At 35.5% G+C, this 16,984-nt stretch overlaps 1 protein-coding gene across 41 annotated transcripts in view; it reads right to left on the reverse strand.

Annotated features, from left to right (window-relative positions):
* The window catches only part of RIMS1 (regulating synaptic membrane exocytosis 1), a 599,905-nt gene that overhangs the window by 142,756 nt on the left and 440,165 nt on the right, over positions 1–16,984 (reverse strand). For 17 of the 41 annotated variants that reach the window (XM_081526197.1, XM_081526183.1, XM_081526182.1 and 14 more), the window contains exons 14-15: positions 16,262–16,324; positions 11,501–11,590 (exon numbers count right to left, since the gene is read on the reverse strand). The exons of 9 other annotated variants lie outside the window; for them this stretch is intronic. In XM_081526197.1, the coding sequence (XP_081382323.1) occupies positions 11,501–11,590; positions 16,262–16,324 (153 nt within the window). Of the gene's footprint in view, positions 1–4,054; positions 4,139–11,500; positions 11,591–12,041; positions 12,135–12,738; positions 12,817–16,261; positions 16,325–16,984 lie in introns of all 41 variants that reach the window. 15 more of the 41 variants (XM_081526191.1, XM_081526168.1, XM_081526165.1 and 12 more) reach the window with 7 other exon arrangements.

Here is a 16,984-nt window from a genome sequence, read left to right on the forward strand (position 1 = left end):
ATGAAAGGCAACTGTTAAAAATCCATCTTTGCGTTACTTTCCTTTCCTCATCAATAACTAAGCTCAATTAGAACAATTCCCTGAAGACACTGATAAACACCACTTTTCTAAAGATACTACAATTCTACTGAAGTGCAAAATTAACATGCTAATAAAATGAAAATATAATATGTTCTGCTTTGGGGAATAATAAGTTGTACCACATAATGTTTTAATTATAATTAACACTGATGTCATAAGAATATTTCTGTATATATTCTGGTTGACTCTCCAGATGGTCTGATGTGAAATGCAAATCTCCATCATCTTGTTTCCTCATAATTTTGGGAAGAAAATATTAAATTTAGGTTTAGAATCTACTTAAGAAATGTTCATATGCAGTAAAGATGGATGCATACAATTTAGATACATTTACCCTTTTGCTTATTATTGATATTTATGTATATGACTACCGCCATTAAAAAGACTAAGTATTTTAGCACATGAGTATATTTCATTCCTTTAAGTAAAGGACAATTTTGAAAAGCATAGATAATAAATGTTATGAAGCAAACAAAAATGACTAGTAATATACTGAATTTATAAGTGGTTCTACATTACCTCTGCATCTACACTGCAGAAGTATCATGAATTCTAGAAGTGGAAAAGTGTATAATTTCTTTATCCTAGAAATATTTTCAGTGGAGAAAGAAGACCCATCCACTTTGAATAAGAGGAACCACATAATATTTTTGGTTAAAAATTCCTTGGCAAGTAGCTGCTTTCAAGTTGCAAGTGTGGGCACCTATAGAAATCTGGTTATTCGCAAAAGAAATTAGAACTAGAATAGCAGAGTAATTCAAGAATTAATCTAAACACAGTGGGATACTTTATTTTTTCTAATAATTAAACTCTTAAAAAATAGTGTTATTCTATTCAATATTTTCCATTTTATTAAAGTCACATCAATAAACTGCATCCTTAAAAATAGCATGTACCAAAAAATATGTACACACATGCAAAAATATTTTAATCGGAACAGTAGAGTCAGTACCTTCAAGCTAATGAAGCATTAAAATACATCTTAAAACATACTAAATAGGAAAATATTCTATCAACTCACATTTATTAGAATGGTCACTATCAATTTTTAATGTATTTAAAAAGAATATATGTGTCTTCTTGAAAAAACATTTACCAAAAAGTAATTTAGATGCTAGTAATAATGATAGCAATTTATACTTGCCTTTCACATTTAAAAATGACTGATTCTACTGTGAGCACTGAACTCAGAACTTGATGATTCAGGGGTCTATTAAAATACATTTTTTCTAACTTGCTATTCATAAATTTTGGCTAAATATGCAGGCATAAGTAGCTCTGAATTTTATAAGAGAATTATGTATACACAGGCTCATAAAAGCTATTTATATATTAAAATAATGCCATTTACAAAGAAATACTTTGTTATTGGAAAGGTGATTCTTAGAAGTTTCAGTATTTTTAGTAATAAAACTACAAGAAAACGTACACTAAACTTTAAGGTTAAAAAAAAAGCTGGGGTTACAGATTTATGTATTTTTTCCTCATTATTGTTTTAAAAACATCCTACAACTTCTAGGAAAAATTTTCCATCTAGATAAACATGTTTCCATGTTAATTCCAAATAAAGCTATTGTACCACTTGAAATAACATCAATATTTCATACTGTTGAAATTAAATTATGGAGAAATAGTACATTAAAAATTGCGTGTGTGTATACATGCATTATGTGAAATAAGATGGCAAATCAATGCTTTCTAACTGACCAGCGAGCTCTCTTAATAAAATATTTACCTCTTGTATTACTATGCTGTTTTCAAAATAATCAAGTATGCAGGACACCCAAAAGCTGATAATATAAACTGTCACTGATTTTAGAATATTTTTTTAAGTTACCAGTTTCCTAGTGCAAAATTCATCTGGTGGCAAATTCTTATGAATATTCACTGTCTCCAAATCTGATGCCATGTTCACTTCATTTGCAAATTTTTCTAAATGAGTAAATAAAGCTTATAAAGAGGTAAAAAGGAAATCAAGTATTAAGTGTTTGCTAGGGTTATCACTGATTTTTTTTTTTTTACATCAACTGATACAGTAATTTCTTTCTTATTTTTATGGGCACTTGTTACTCATATTTTTAAAAAAGTATATGTTAAATACTATAAATAATATTCTGTTCCCTACATTAATAAATCATAGGATCAAGCCATTTAAAATGTATTTCCCTTTGTTGAACCCAGAACTTACTTACAAATAAATTATAATAACAAGTAAAATGTATGCTCAGAATTACTTATTAGGAATAAGTTACTACTTATTAGGAAGAGTTTGATTTAATAATCTGATCTAAAAGGACTATTTCTGCTTCTAAAATCTACTTTTATAATGATATATACAATGCATTAAATCAAATGTCATAATTAATTCAGGTTATTAAGACAACTAACTTTCAACTAATCCTCATCTCACATATGTTAAGAACTGAAATTATTATTTAGATTTCCATGTTGCTTATTCTAAACCCAGTTAAACTTATGTTTATATTCATTACAAAGACCATGATACTCAATTGTCTTACACTCTAGCAGTCATTATATGAAACAAAGCACAGAACAGCCTTCCATAAAGGGACATTCGCTCTCCTTGGCTGCCGTGACACGTTTATCTTAAACCCTGCTGTGACTCTAGCCATTAGAACAGTGCAGGTAAAAAAGCACGCAATTAACATTTGTTGAATGGATGAGTAGCAGTGTGGATGCACATTTTAAAATTTAATTTACATTATTATTTTATATTCTTATTTGCAAAGACTTTATGTTTATAATAATGTTTAGATTGGAGATTTTACTAATGTTTCTAGTCTGATTTCTACTATGCTAGAAATCAGACAGCAGTAGAAGACATAAGATTTAAATTCCAAATATGTAAGTCATATTAAGGTCTTAAGGATTTAAGCATAATAAAATATTTGAAAAGCCTCCATAAATATCATTTTTGGGTCCAGTATTTGTAAGATGACTTATTATTTTTTTCTGAGTGATGATATTTACTTTTTCTTTCAAATTGTAATCCTGACAATACCTTGACAATTTACAGATACAGAAAACAAATCATATCACTCTTAACTAAAGGTACAATTACTTTACTATATACACACATACTAAAAGATAAATTAATAAAAACCTGTGTGCTGGCATGACTAGTTGCTCCATATTTGAGATACTCCCTCTGCTTATCTGTTTAATAAATGTTACCCGTGTGTTGACTGAATTTCTGCTTCACCAGAAGTAAAACAACCAAAACACCCGTAGCCTTTCATGGCCAGTTAGGAAAAGATATGCGCTATGTATAACAACTACCACAAAACAGAAGAACTGGGTGAACGATTAGTACACCCCAGAAGGAAAACAAAGCAATGAAAACACACACTGTGGCACTTATGACATCACAGCATGAAGTGGATTCAAAGCTCTGATGCCATTTTTAAAAACCTACCTTGATGACTGACCCTAGCCCTTGACAATATTTGGCTTAAAAACACAATATTCATAAAACACGTAAGAACCAGGTATTCTACCTTAAATCAGGGAATATATCTAAAAGCCTAAACTTCATCATTTACAAAACAAGATGGTGAAGATCAAACCATCAATCAGGTCAACAACAAAAAAACAGGCTCTGTGATAGTTTTTAAAATATCTTAAAGCATCTGAGAGTTTTAACTTATTCAAGTGTAAACAAAAGCAATAGTTAAATACGCTTCTAGAAAATTGAAACCCTGAAACAAACGCTCATTAAAAGAAAACTCTCCCTCTGTACCCAACTTTCTTATGTTTGAACCACGCCCTGTGCATGCTGGTTTCATTTCAGAAAATATTCTGAGGTGCTTCATCGGAGGTGGATGCATTCAGTTTTGGAATCTCCACCTCTTGGGCTCCTGAAAGGAAGGCGTAGTAACCACACGGGTCTGGCTACCCTCCACCGGGTGCCCTGCCAGCCTCTGGAAGCCACTTGTCTGGGAGGAGGAAGTACCTGTCATTCTCCGGAGACGCATGCTGGATTTGAATCCTGGGGCTAGGAGGCCGTCTCCTATCTAGGGAGGGGGACCATCTACCCCTGTTTGCCCAGTGAACAAGACAGGAAAAAACAGGACATTTAGTAACTCCTAAAGTAAAAGAATATATGGAACAAGAGGACTGGAAAAGCACCCCAGAAAGGCAAAGTGCAGGCTTTTTGCTCCATAACGTGTTCTTCAGTTTTACAAGCCTTGGAAAGATAAATGATAATACCGTAAGAAAAGAACACTGGTAGGCTTATATGTGAATAGAGAAACTTCTTTGGGAAGATGTCTGAAATATATTAAGTGTATTTTTTTTTGTCTTTTCAATGTGCTTGTGTGTGTTTGCATATCTATAGACACACATCTATATGTATGTATATAACTTTACATAAATGTATATAAAACTTTATAAGTATGCATGCTTAAGAATCTAGCAGATGCTGAATAAAATAGATTTAAGAAGCTACCAATGCTTACTTGATACAAGGTCTTGAAATTACTGGATTAAAGTGGCAAAGATGAGGTATGTGCATTTGATACAAAGCAGAAGAAATAAATGTACTCTCTAGTGTAGAAACACTAACATGAAGAAATACCTCATGGAAATGCTACTAGTGAAGTCTAAACAAGCTTCCCTGGGGAAAACTGAGGGTTAATAATTGAAATTAAAATATTCTGAACAAAAATCACCGATGTATAGAAATGGGAAATGCAGATAAATGCCACAGTAAAAGAGCATTACCTTTAAAATATTCTGCTAATCTTAACTTGCAAAAGTATCTATCAGTGAGTTACATAGTTGTTGTCTTATTTCAGCATTTAGAAGAATACTAATTTTTTATGATTAACAGTCAAATAAACATTCAAAACTTAGTTTTTTTTTTTGTTAAACTATCTTGATATGCTCTCTGTGTAACTACAAATTACAAACATCTGGGCAAATACTGAAAAAAGGCAGTAAGGGACTAAACAGCCCAATTTTGGAAATTTTAATATATTAGATATGCACACTGTAAGCAGGATAATTTCCCTGCATACTGGCTTCCTCATATGTAACAGGGGATCACTGAATGATGTTTAAGACTCATCTAACCATAAGATTTTATAACAATATAAAGAAGACCAATCCTAGTATCTTTTAAAAGCCATCTTTCTTTGCCGTTGATAACTTGGCTTCTTGGATGTATCAGACAATCTGCACAAAAGCAGCAGAGGGCCACAGACAGGACCAGGATAGACTTGATCAGCAGGTGCTCATCTCTGAGAACCCCCGGGAAGCCTGTTCATCATCTCTCAGCTTCGGATGGATTCAAGGAGGGCTGTGAGCTATCGGTGCACCAAGTAAAGATACTCGATAGCAGAGTTTGGGCAGAAGACAAAATTATGTGGCATGCCCTCTGTAATGTGTTACATGTTTGTGAAATTAAATTTGCATTCAAGTGATTTAAGTATTTTAAATGGTTTAAATGGCTGGTCAATTCAATTGGAAGGCTTGAAAACATATCTTTTCACTGACTTTTGCTCTGCAGACACAATAAAGAAAAATATTTCTAAAGTTTTTAAAAAGAATTACAGCTATAGTGTTTTCTACATGAAATTGTACTCAGTCATGAGAAAAATTAAGGTGTTCTGTGAAAATACAAATATAGAGTCAATATGATTTTCTTTAAACATTTTTGAAGGAATAAGTAGTATTCACTTGACAGGATTATGAATAACCTTGCTTTCTGAGGCAAAATTCCAGTCCTTGTGTTTATTTAAATGCAAAAATTAAAGAAAATGCTATAATTATGAAACATGCAAGGAAAGCCATGAAGAAGAGAGATGTACATTTAGAAACACGGCACAGTGAATGCAAGCTATTAAAAGGCAAATTCTGAAGAAACATTTAGCATCACATATTTATATCTGTACACTCAAAGTCCTTCTGAATATGCTGATATGTAGTCCCAATAAAAGAAGGTTTGCTTTTCCCTTCTATCTTGGATATGATAAGAGCAGGATCAACTTATACCTATTTTTTTCCCCAAAGATCAGCTATTACCTAAGTTTTAATAATACATATTTCTGAGCATTAAATATACTAATGTTTTATATGTTTTTAAAATGTGTGCAACTTATTTCTCTGTTCCTCCTGTCACACAGATAAAGAGGATCAAAGTTAGAATCTTTATTCATTATTACTGAATGAAACACCTTCCACATCCATTTTTGTGCTAGAAGTGAACATGGCCAGCTATGCTGGGGGCATTAATCGCCAATCTGAACTAAAACAGCTGCTTCTTGATTTCTCTTTCCAAATCATCTTGCCTGCAAGTTACATTATTAATGCTTTAATCTCAGATACTTTTAAACTCATTAATTCAGGAAGTCTGCTTGCTGAGAGCTCACTCACCCTTTTCACTGGGCTCAGAACAGGGGGGCAAAGGTCACTCCGATGGCTGTGGGACTGAAGGAACAGGCTGCAGAGGGGGTCCCTAAATAAGGGTCTACAAAGTTTTGTTTGGCTTTGTTTTGGTATGCACAGCACAGAATAAATAATGAATAAATATTTGCAAATATTTAAGTAGATAATGAAGAGGGTAAGATTTGAGGTTTGGGGGTAATACTGGTAAGAAATAATGAGAAACTAAACTGAGATATCAATAGTGGTGAGGCAATACAAGGACTTAGAACTGACTGTCCTCAGTAAGCAATCAAATGGTTCTTATGTTGGGGCTTTTCCCCACCAAGGATATACCTTAAACCAAATGCACGTGTATTTAAATGTGTAACTAGTATTATGCTTGCCTATGTACACAGCTTTCAGTGGCACACAACTCTTGGCAGAACGTGGCTAAGCTGCTTTAGTTACCTGAAAGAGAAAGCATCTGGAAATGCAAATCCTTCATTCCGTAAGTAGCACACATAAAGATTATCTGTGAAGCTCTGCAACATTAGAAACCAAACCTGACCAGAGGAGAGAATTGATTTTATTTATTTTTATGGTCTATTCCCATTATTCATGGAATTCTTTAAAACATTTTCCCCGATACTATCTAAAATTTAAATTAATATAGGTACTTACATTTTGGAATAAGGTTTATCTATTTCAATTCAAGTTAACAGTTGTTAAGTTTTAGGCAGGAACTTCCTTATCTTAGGCCTCCTGTGTTTTCACGTGGAAGGAAATTCTTTCAAGTCCTGCCTTGGGTGTCTGTCCACCCCAAGGAGGGAGGAGGGGAGACTTTGTGTTAAAGAATCAGGTGCAGATGACTTAGCCCTTTCTGCATTCCTTTTCCAAATCAGTCTGACTGCAAAACAGCAGACACAACAGCAAGCAAATCTACAGAGCAGCCTTCAGATGGCAGAAGCCCTCATGGTTCAGCATCTTGTTAAGCCATCAGCAAGCTTACGGCCTGAAGTCTAGCTCCTGACCTTGTTCACTGTATTTATGGTGATGACTAGATCTTCCACCTTGCAGTTCCTGGGTCTAGTTCACAACTGGACACAGACTTGGGAGCAGAAAATAGAGAGTGTTTTTTAAGTGCCCTCAATTCCCCAAACTGAGCATTTACTAAGTAATAATAATAATAATAATAATGCTATTACAACAGACATCAAGGACGAATCAGATATGATCCCTGCCCTCCAGGAGGAAAATCTAGTAAAAGAAAAAAATATATGCCTAAGTGAAATAGAAAGTATGTAATACTATGTGAATCCAGAAAAGATCATCGATTATTATGCTTGGCAGAGAAAGGGAAGTGGGAGGGGGTGAGGGAGGGAGGTTAGGAGAAGTTTTACAGAAGATATGGTTATTTGATCCCCCCCTTTTGAAAAATGAGAATAACAACAAAAGGAAAAGAACATTTTAATTTCAATGCAAAGACAACTTCATACAAAAACTAACAGAATGCTTAGTAGAGCTTATGAGAAATTTAGGGGACAAGAATGACATGGGAAGTGGAGGAGGACTTTAGCATAATCAAGGGGAGGATCTGTTTTGAAGATTCTTGAAGGAGAATTGATAGGATTTACTGTTTCATTCAATGAGACAAAGGAGCAGGAGAAGTATTTCCAGATTATGTGGATGGTTAGATGTCGAATTTGTCAAAGCACAGGGACATGTCAGAAAACAAAGCACTTTGCTGTCAAAGGGTGTGAAGGGAGACGGTGAATTTGATGCCCACAGGGTCTGCCAATTACTAAGGAACTTAGGCATTGTCAGGGGAAGGTCTGGCCTGAACAGCTACAGTGGACTGCGGTCCTCATATGTATTAGTGCGGACACTTCTGATAGACATTGAATTTCAGAGATGGGATGGGTGAGCAACAAAAGAAAGCTGAAAGGGAGACAGGGGCGAAGGAAACCTGTAGAGGAGACTGACTTCACATGGAGGCGTTAGGGAATTTGTAGAGGGCGCTTGAGAAAGGAAAGATTCTAGAGGCAGCAGTGACTGTAAGATGTAAAATGCTGCTGGGCCGGTAGAGGCCAAGGTAACCCATGGCCAGGTTTTAGCACAGTGGTGGGACTGCAGAACCTTCTGAGAGGTACAAAAAGGAGGTAGCAAGTATAGACTACTCTCTGATGGACTTTAGCAAGGCTATGGTTTCCGTAAAAGGTCTGAGAAGAAGATAAAGCATCCGAGAAAAGGACTCATTCTCCAGTGGCTCTAAAAATCAGTGTTTCTGGATACATAAGCAGCATTCTGTTTGAAAATCTGGGAGAGGAAAGGCTAGGAGCAGACCTGTAACTCACTGCTTTGCGATCAGGGACAAGGGGGGAACTGATGACCTCAAGCAGACCTTGACACAGAGGAAGGAAAGTAATGACCTTGACCGGACCTCCTTGTAAATCTGCAGTAGTATTTGCTAGAGAAAAGATGAAAAGATTTCTATTAGACGTCTTCAGTTGGATATATCCAGTCTTTCTGGTTATCTTTCATTGTAAATGAACCTCAAATTTCTTGACTTACTGGTCATGACTGGATGGGACTAAGGGTAATATATATGTTTTCTAGTTGTGCAATCCACAGAATACATACCAGAGGTGCTCAAACACGGAAATTACCTCCTTTGAAAACAGGGCTTCCATTGGCTTATATGGAAATTTATCTCTTAACCTGGGCCAAACCATTCTCCTAAGGAAGACAAGGTGGTTCTGATGGTTTTGGGGTAGTTCGGGAGAAGAACATGCTAATTGTGCCTGCTGCTCCTGTATCTTGGAATCATTAGTGACACGTGGCGGTGGGTGTTGACTCAGCTTTAACAATTTCATGCTTTGTACTAACACAGAACTTCGTCTGCTCTCAAGGTTAGTGAGGAAACTTCAGGAAAGCCTCCTAAGTAGGTAGAAAAGCCCCCACTGCTGGCCCTGTTCTTTGCTATCTCGAAGCTGTTCAGGGGTCTGAGCATGCAGGAGCAGCACCCTCCACACCAAAATGCATCTATAATGTCTGCAAACTTCCTGATGAAAACTCTTCTCATTTTAGCTTCTTCTTGACAAGAAACTGACCCCGGTAAATTAAAGATCATTAGTAATACCGATTGAATTCTTGCCCCTTTTTCATCTTAATGGGAAATTTCTTTCTTTTTTGCAATAGACAGAGTGAACATAAGTCTCAAGCATATTTTATGTTCTTCTATCAAAAATTAAAAAAAAAAAAAGTAAATATCACAAGTGAGGGCACTCAGACTTCACTATCACCTGTAAAATAACTGTGGCCGGATTATCTGCCTACAGGTTGGCCTGTTCTAAGGGTATTATCTGAGAGATTAAATTCAGCAGCATATGGGGTTGTGAATTCTATAGCTTTAGTGCAACAAGAGAACACGTGCTAGACAGGATTCAACAAATAACATGTCACTGTCCAATGTAGTGGCCACAAGTGGCCACAGAGCACTGTGAAAAAAGGAATGCAGAATATCTCACTAGCAGTTTTTAATTGATTGTATGTTAAAATGATAACAGTTCAGATACATACTAAAGTATTCAAGTAATTTCACATCTTTAAGATGGCAAGCAGAAAATTTTAAATTATGCATGTGACTCAAATTGTACTTCTGTTAGATAGAACTAATACATGATATTTAAGATGTTTGGGTGGTGTTTTGTCATCAGCAGGGTCCACTGACTCATTCTATCCTTGATTTAACATCAACCCAAAACATTCAAGGAAATAATAATATGCAAATAATATAAAATATTTTTCTTGCCACTCTTGTAATTGCTTGGGGAAGGGTAATATAAAACAAATGAGGAAAATGAAAGAATTTCAACTGTGCTTTTAGAAGACCCCATAGTCATTTCAACTAAAATTTCTCTTGCAAATGTAAAAAAAAATACAAAATATAAGTCAGATTCCATTGTTTTCTATTATAAATTTTGCAAATACAAAATAATGCAAAATTATAAGGCATGTTTTTTAGAATAATCTTATGAAGACACTAAAAATGAATATGTCTACCTGAACTTATCATTCATTTCTATAAATAAATGTTTCATAAATGAATAGAATCAGACTATAAGATTGCTAAAGCAAAGCTTTAAATAGCCTCAAAAGAGGAGGAAAAGTGGGTTACATTAGCATAATAAAACACTTTTTTTCAGGATTTGTGATGAGGTAGTTTCTTATCTCCAGTGAATGGCTTCTAATTGAAGAGAGATAACATTTATAATGAACACTATCAAATATAACCAAGTTTACTGGAACAGAAAATTCCACCAGAAAATTAGCTGCTCACATAGGAGACAGGTTAACATGTGATCACTGAATACCTTTAAATTAAAATCATACTTATTAATTGATGATTTAAAAGTGTGAAGCAAAATTAGGTATGTGTGTATATAATGTGCATTTATTTTTGTAAGGCATCAGGAAATCTATGATAAACATACATTTTGTTGTCAAAACAGAATTTAATAAAAACATCTATATCAAAGAGAAAGCTGATTTAAAAGAGTGAATGTAGATGCACAAAGGAAGTACTCAATCTAAATAAGATTCTTGTTTTGAGTTTACGGAAGATTGTTGTTAAAACTACAGGAACTATTTATCAGCAGATCTACCAAGTGATTTTCTCCTTCAAATAACTCCCTGTCCCCATAACCATATCAGCGTACCGAAGGCTCCCTGAGTAGATGTAAAGAAAACTGCAGAAAGGCAACAAAAGGGAAAGGCAGCAGCCAGAAGCAGTGACAGATCACAGCACGCCATTCGCAGCGACACGCAGGGACATATGTGTCTGTGTGCCCGGGGGCTCCCCACGTACACATATACCTCCACACGGACCTGGACAGGAGGCAGCGGACAGGCCGACAGTCAGCAGGTGAGCATGGATGAACAACCTGTGAGGCTCCATGACACGAAACACGGTGATGGGAAAAAAAGTGACTGTACAAAATGATAGGAGATTAAGAAAGTCTTTACTGTATACCTTTCTCGTTCTGGTGAATGCAAACTAGCATCTGGTCTCAAGCAGTTGGTACTAGCACTCCTCGCCCTGTCAAGGGAGGGCTGCAGGTCACTAGTGCCAGCGCATTGCATCCAGGGCGGAGGAGGGAGACAGAGAGAACAGAGAGAGGAAGACCAGTTAGAGCGGAAACCATCCAGTCCTGCCCTGTACACCAAGTGCAGAACCAGTGCGCCGCGCTCATAAGGGTGAGCACCGACAGGATGGCCATGCACAATTTTGTTTAGAAAGTGACACTAAACAAATATTATGCTTGAATTGCTTTGCATAATTTTTAAAAGGGTCTCAGACTGAAAAAAAAAAAAAAAGACTAAGTCACACCTACTCATGAAAAAACTGGATACAGAAAGCACTGAAACGAAATGCCTAACACTCCGTTACCAAGGACAGATGCCACACCAAAACAAAATGAAGGACAGCAGAGGAGGAAAATTTCACAACTCAGCTACTCTGGATCAAACACTAGACAGGGGAGGTGGAAGGTATGACGTCCAGACGTCCTTACCCAACCAGAATCTCATCAGTAAACCTCAGTGCTCTCGAGTGAAAGTATTCATGGTCAAGGGTTTTGGTTTTTGTACGTGCAGGCAGAATTGAGCTCCACAAAGTAAAATTATCCAAAAATAAAATAAAATAAATTAATTCTCATAATTAAAATCAGCAAGTAACAGCAAAAAAAAAAAGGTGAGAATGACTAGCAATCTGACATTTGAGTATGTAGATTTCATTTAGAGAAGTATTCTAGCATAAGTTTTATAATTAAAATGATCTTATTTTTATTTTCAATTAATTTTTATTAGTTTTTATACACTGTTGGGTTAGTTTCTGCTGTACAGCAAAGTGAATCAGTTTTATAAATATATATATATGTATGTATATTCACTCTTTATTAGATTCTTTTCCCATATAGGTTATTACAGAGTATTGAGTTGAGTTCCCTGTGCTACACAGTAGGGCCTTATTAGTTATCTATTTTAAATACAGTAGTGTTGATATATAGCATTTTATTTGTCAGTCCCAGTCTCCCAGTTTACCCCCCTCTTCCCTCCCTTAAAGTTATTTTTAGAAATCATTAGTGTTTCTCTGTATATAATTAATTTTAAGAGGAAATGCTAGTGCTTTATTAGAATATAAATTGCTATTTTTAGTAGTCTGGAGATAGGGATTAGTTTATAACTGAGACTCACTGTTAGGACTCTTACCTGTAAATATCCCAGTGAGAACAGGTCTCTAATAAGGGCATCTTAGGCGGTAATGTTTTATAGTGTCTAACAAGATGTCTGGAACGTGGCAATGGAGACACGCAGGAAACAGAAAAATATATATGAAGTGAGTTTTATTAGAATATGAAATAAGTAAGAGGCCTAGAAAGCTAAAAAGATGAATCTTTTGTTTTTCTCAGAAGAACCACCTTGATTATTTGAAGGTAGGAATCGAACTATTAAATATGGAATTACAGACATCTGTGTGCATAATTAAGATACTCTAAATTATAGTTCAAAAGCCTTAATTTGAAAAAGATCTGTGAACTATATTCTATCTAATAACAGGCATGAAATTTACTATTTAACTTCTGATTTAATATTATACCTACTTCTTTGGAAATAACAACTCATAGTTAAAAGCACTAACCAAATAATTCATGAAACTTGGGAATTAATATGAATAAAAGTTAATATTCTAAAAAGAAGGAAAATGCTAACTAGTATTTCAGGGAAAAGGCTGGCCATGGTACTGACCAGGCAGTAGAGGGGGGAAGATTAGGAGATGACTACAGTGGGGCAAGTCCTTTCCACTTATCAGCTTTTGGATACAAACCCAGCAACAGGTAACAATCACTGGAAACTGGGTGAGATGGATATTAGCTGCAATCAGAATATTAATTCTGATTTGGCAGAAAAAATGGCCAAAATGAGACCCAATATCATTTGAATTCACTTAAAACCTATGAGGGCTTCTGTCTGTCTATAGGACAAATGAGTCCCAGTCAATTATTTTTTTGATAATTTAAATTTAATAATATTTCTACAAATTTAACTATCAATTATGAAAATATATTGTCCATTTGGCTTACATTAAAGTTTGATAAGTTGATAATGGATTAAACATTTGCTTAGGACATATTAAATATCAACACCCCCTCCCCCAGTTTATTCATCTTTATACTAATGGTTGAATCAAGAAATCTCTTAAAACGTTGGTTTAAGATGTATTAAAGTACCATCTTCAAGCATCAATTAAGGACACTTAAACTGAAGCAAACGATTCAGCCTACATCACAAACAAGAGAATCTTCTTCTCAACTCCTAATCCTAAGGCAACTATCTTACGAAACAGGTTGCCATATAACTTTTCTAAGCAATTGGTTCAAAAATGATTTGGGAGGAGTACACTCTAATTGGGGTCGGAAGAGAATGGAAAAAATGAAAAATAGCACAGTTTACAGAATGAAGGTCCACGTTGATTTTGCCATTTACTGACTGTGAACCTGGGTGATTCAAGTCAAATCATCCAGCCTTCTTCTACGTCTGTATCACGGGAGAAATAATCTTTAATGGGGACGCTGTCTGTGAGCATTAAATGAAATAACAGGTACAAGTAACTAGGACACAGTAAGGAAGCCACAGCATTAAATGAAATATCAGGTACAAGTAACTAGGACACAGTAAGGAAGCCACAGCATTTTCTGTACCACATGACTTCCTCAGGAAATGTTCTATGAAAAGATTACTTGATATGACAATAATAGGAGGGGATGAATTAAACAATATGGGACAGATATCGGTAGCACACAGCTTTTCATATAAAATCTAGGCACTGATTTTAATTTGTAAAGTTTTCAAAATATGTTTGACTTGCAAACTCTTAAACTGGTTGAACTTTGTGCAAGACTAACTCCTTGTCAAATTTTTTTGGGGAAAAAAAAAAACTAGTTTAGTGGAAAACTTCAAATAGAGCTGATTTTGAATCCTTGCTAAGTTACACATCAAACAAAACTGTCTTAGCTTCTTTCCTCAACTGGGAAATGAAGATAATAATATTAATGTGATACAACTTTGTCAGGATGATGAGAAAAAATATATTAATTAATTAGCGCAGTTCTTTGTAGTCAATGAATGTAACTTTCCTTGTTTACTGAAAATAGTAAATACACAGGTTTTATTTTTAAAAGTCCTAAGTGAATATGACAGGCTGTATCTTGATGATAAAATTTTACACAATGATGAAACTACTAGTTTATTTTATTGTGCATATTATGATATTTTTACCTTGAGAAATGAAACATGAGGGAAAGAAAAACAATATATTTAGTAATTCTATGTATATTATTGGTGTAAGAGTGTTAAAAATACCCACACTTTGGTGCCTAATAAACATGAAGGCTGTTTTTTGCTTTTGTTTTATGGTTGGAGTCATGTCAACAGGAATATGAGAAAACTTTCTGAATCGGTAAAGAAATCATTCCTATTAAATTGTTTGTCAGGACAACTAATACTAAAGCTGGAAACTTTAGCGTTATAAAGAATCTGAGTTGATTTTTATAGTAGTTATGATTTTACCTGATTTCTCCAGTTTGGAAGCAGAACTGACGTTCCTCATTTTTCCCTGTAGCATTGCACACAAAACCGTTTTTATTTTGAGGCAAGTTTTATACGTGTAAAACGTTAGGGCTTATTTGTGTTAAGCACTTATTTGTGGTAAGCACATGTGCTTACCATGGTCACAGTAGGGACCAAGTTCACTACCTCAGCAGGAGCCCATGCCTTCAAAGACACAATAAACCTGCGTGTGCACTGGCAGGCTCTCCAGGTACAGCCCTTTCATTCTCTCTCCTACTTACTCTTTATTGGCCACAATATTTGAAAGAGTTTATCTGTGTTTTGGCTTGTTTGCTGTACTGCATTACTACTTCTTTCCCTTCTATTAACTCCATACTGACAATAAATATGCACAGATTGTCCTGTAAGTAATCTGTAAGACGATTTAGCTGGGACATGAGATCTAAGATGTAATGAGATGAAAATAAGCTCTAGGTTCCAATTTAGAGGACAGTATTATGCCCCCTTTTGTTCTCATCTTTAAAAAGCCTTCACACTCTTATGTGCTTTCATGAGAACATTTGTAGCGTAGCACTTCTGAACTGGTGGGGGCATGAAGGACTGGAGGGCCTGGAAGCTTACATGTCAAATATCCTCACTTTTATCAAGATAGGAACTGAAGCTCAGCTACTAAAAATGAAAACGGTCAAGATTTTATTAAAATCAAAGAAAACAACAATAGAATATGAAACAGACAAAAATTTTAAAAAAGGCTAAAACAAAGCAAACTTATAATGATGTAAACAGTAACACTGCCACGCACAGCAGATCAGACTTCTGTGACTTGATGGGTGTATGTGGCAGGTCCGGGGACCCCTCACAGCGAGGTTACCGAGTTTTAATTGCAGAAATCGGTTCCTTGGTTTTGGGAATGTGTAAACAGTTCTGCAGAGAAGCTCATTAGCCTCTGGATTTTGAATCTACAAACAGAAAAGCAGTCTGCCTGGATCAGAATTCAAATATATTGGAACCTTTTCCACAACCTCCATATAAGACAGAACCAATTTTGAATGCTGGGTGAATTAATTTTACGCGTTTGTAATCATACCGCTGAGGGGGAGACGGAAGCAGAGTAGCATGGAGAGAGTCATCACACACAGTCACTCCACCGAACCCCTGTATTTACCTGGCGGTGTGTAGGCATTCTGCACTTCGTCCTCGTTTTGCTCTGGGAAGCATGAGAAGCTCACTGTACAGACAGGATGGGTGGCGAGTGAGACAGATAAGTCATGAGGCATTAGATGACATGGGTTGTGCCAATGGTATGCCGATGACAACAGGAAAAGGGAAGAAACCAGATTGTCTGCACTAGCATATTTGCTTGAGAGTTCAAACAAAAATAAACATGACAGTATTTTTAAAAATTTAAACAATAAAGTGCAATCATGGTCAAAGTCCTAGCTGTTGCTGATTTGCTATGCAATTTCAAAATGATTCTATAGAGTATCAAGAAAAAGCTTAAACAGATCCCTTCCCATGTAAGACACAGAAATCTATTTCCAATTCTGGACACTTGGTTATTTTAATAGCTTTTAAAAGCCCTATAAATCTGGCTTTTCTGCTTCTAATGGGAACCCTAGATCCTTTCATTTCTTTTTAGCAACTCAAAGCGTGAGTTTTCTCAGCTTTTACAGCCACTAAAATGCAACAGCTCATTTTCTGTTTCTCATTTTCTGACTAGGAACATACTTGATTAGAAATGTTTATCTTACAGTTGATACTTTTTCTGCACTCAAATTAATTTCACTCCACTGAATGCCCTGGTCTGGAAGTCCTTTTTTACCTCCTCCTTCACATAAATTCACAGTGGCCCTGGTGACTGTCAACAAAGGGACCCTCAACTGACTTC

Source organism: Giraffa tippelskirchi, chromosome 9, assembly GCF_054371585.1.
Source record: "Giraffa tippelskirchi isolate mGirTip1 chromosome 9, T2T-mGirTip1v1.2.pri, whole genome shotgun sequence".
Lineage (NCBI taxonomy): Eukaryota > Metazoa > Chordata > Mammalia > Artiodactyla > Giraffidae > Giraffa > Giraffa tippelskirchi.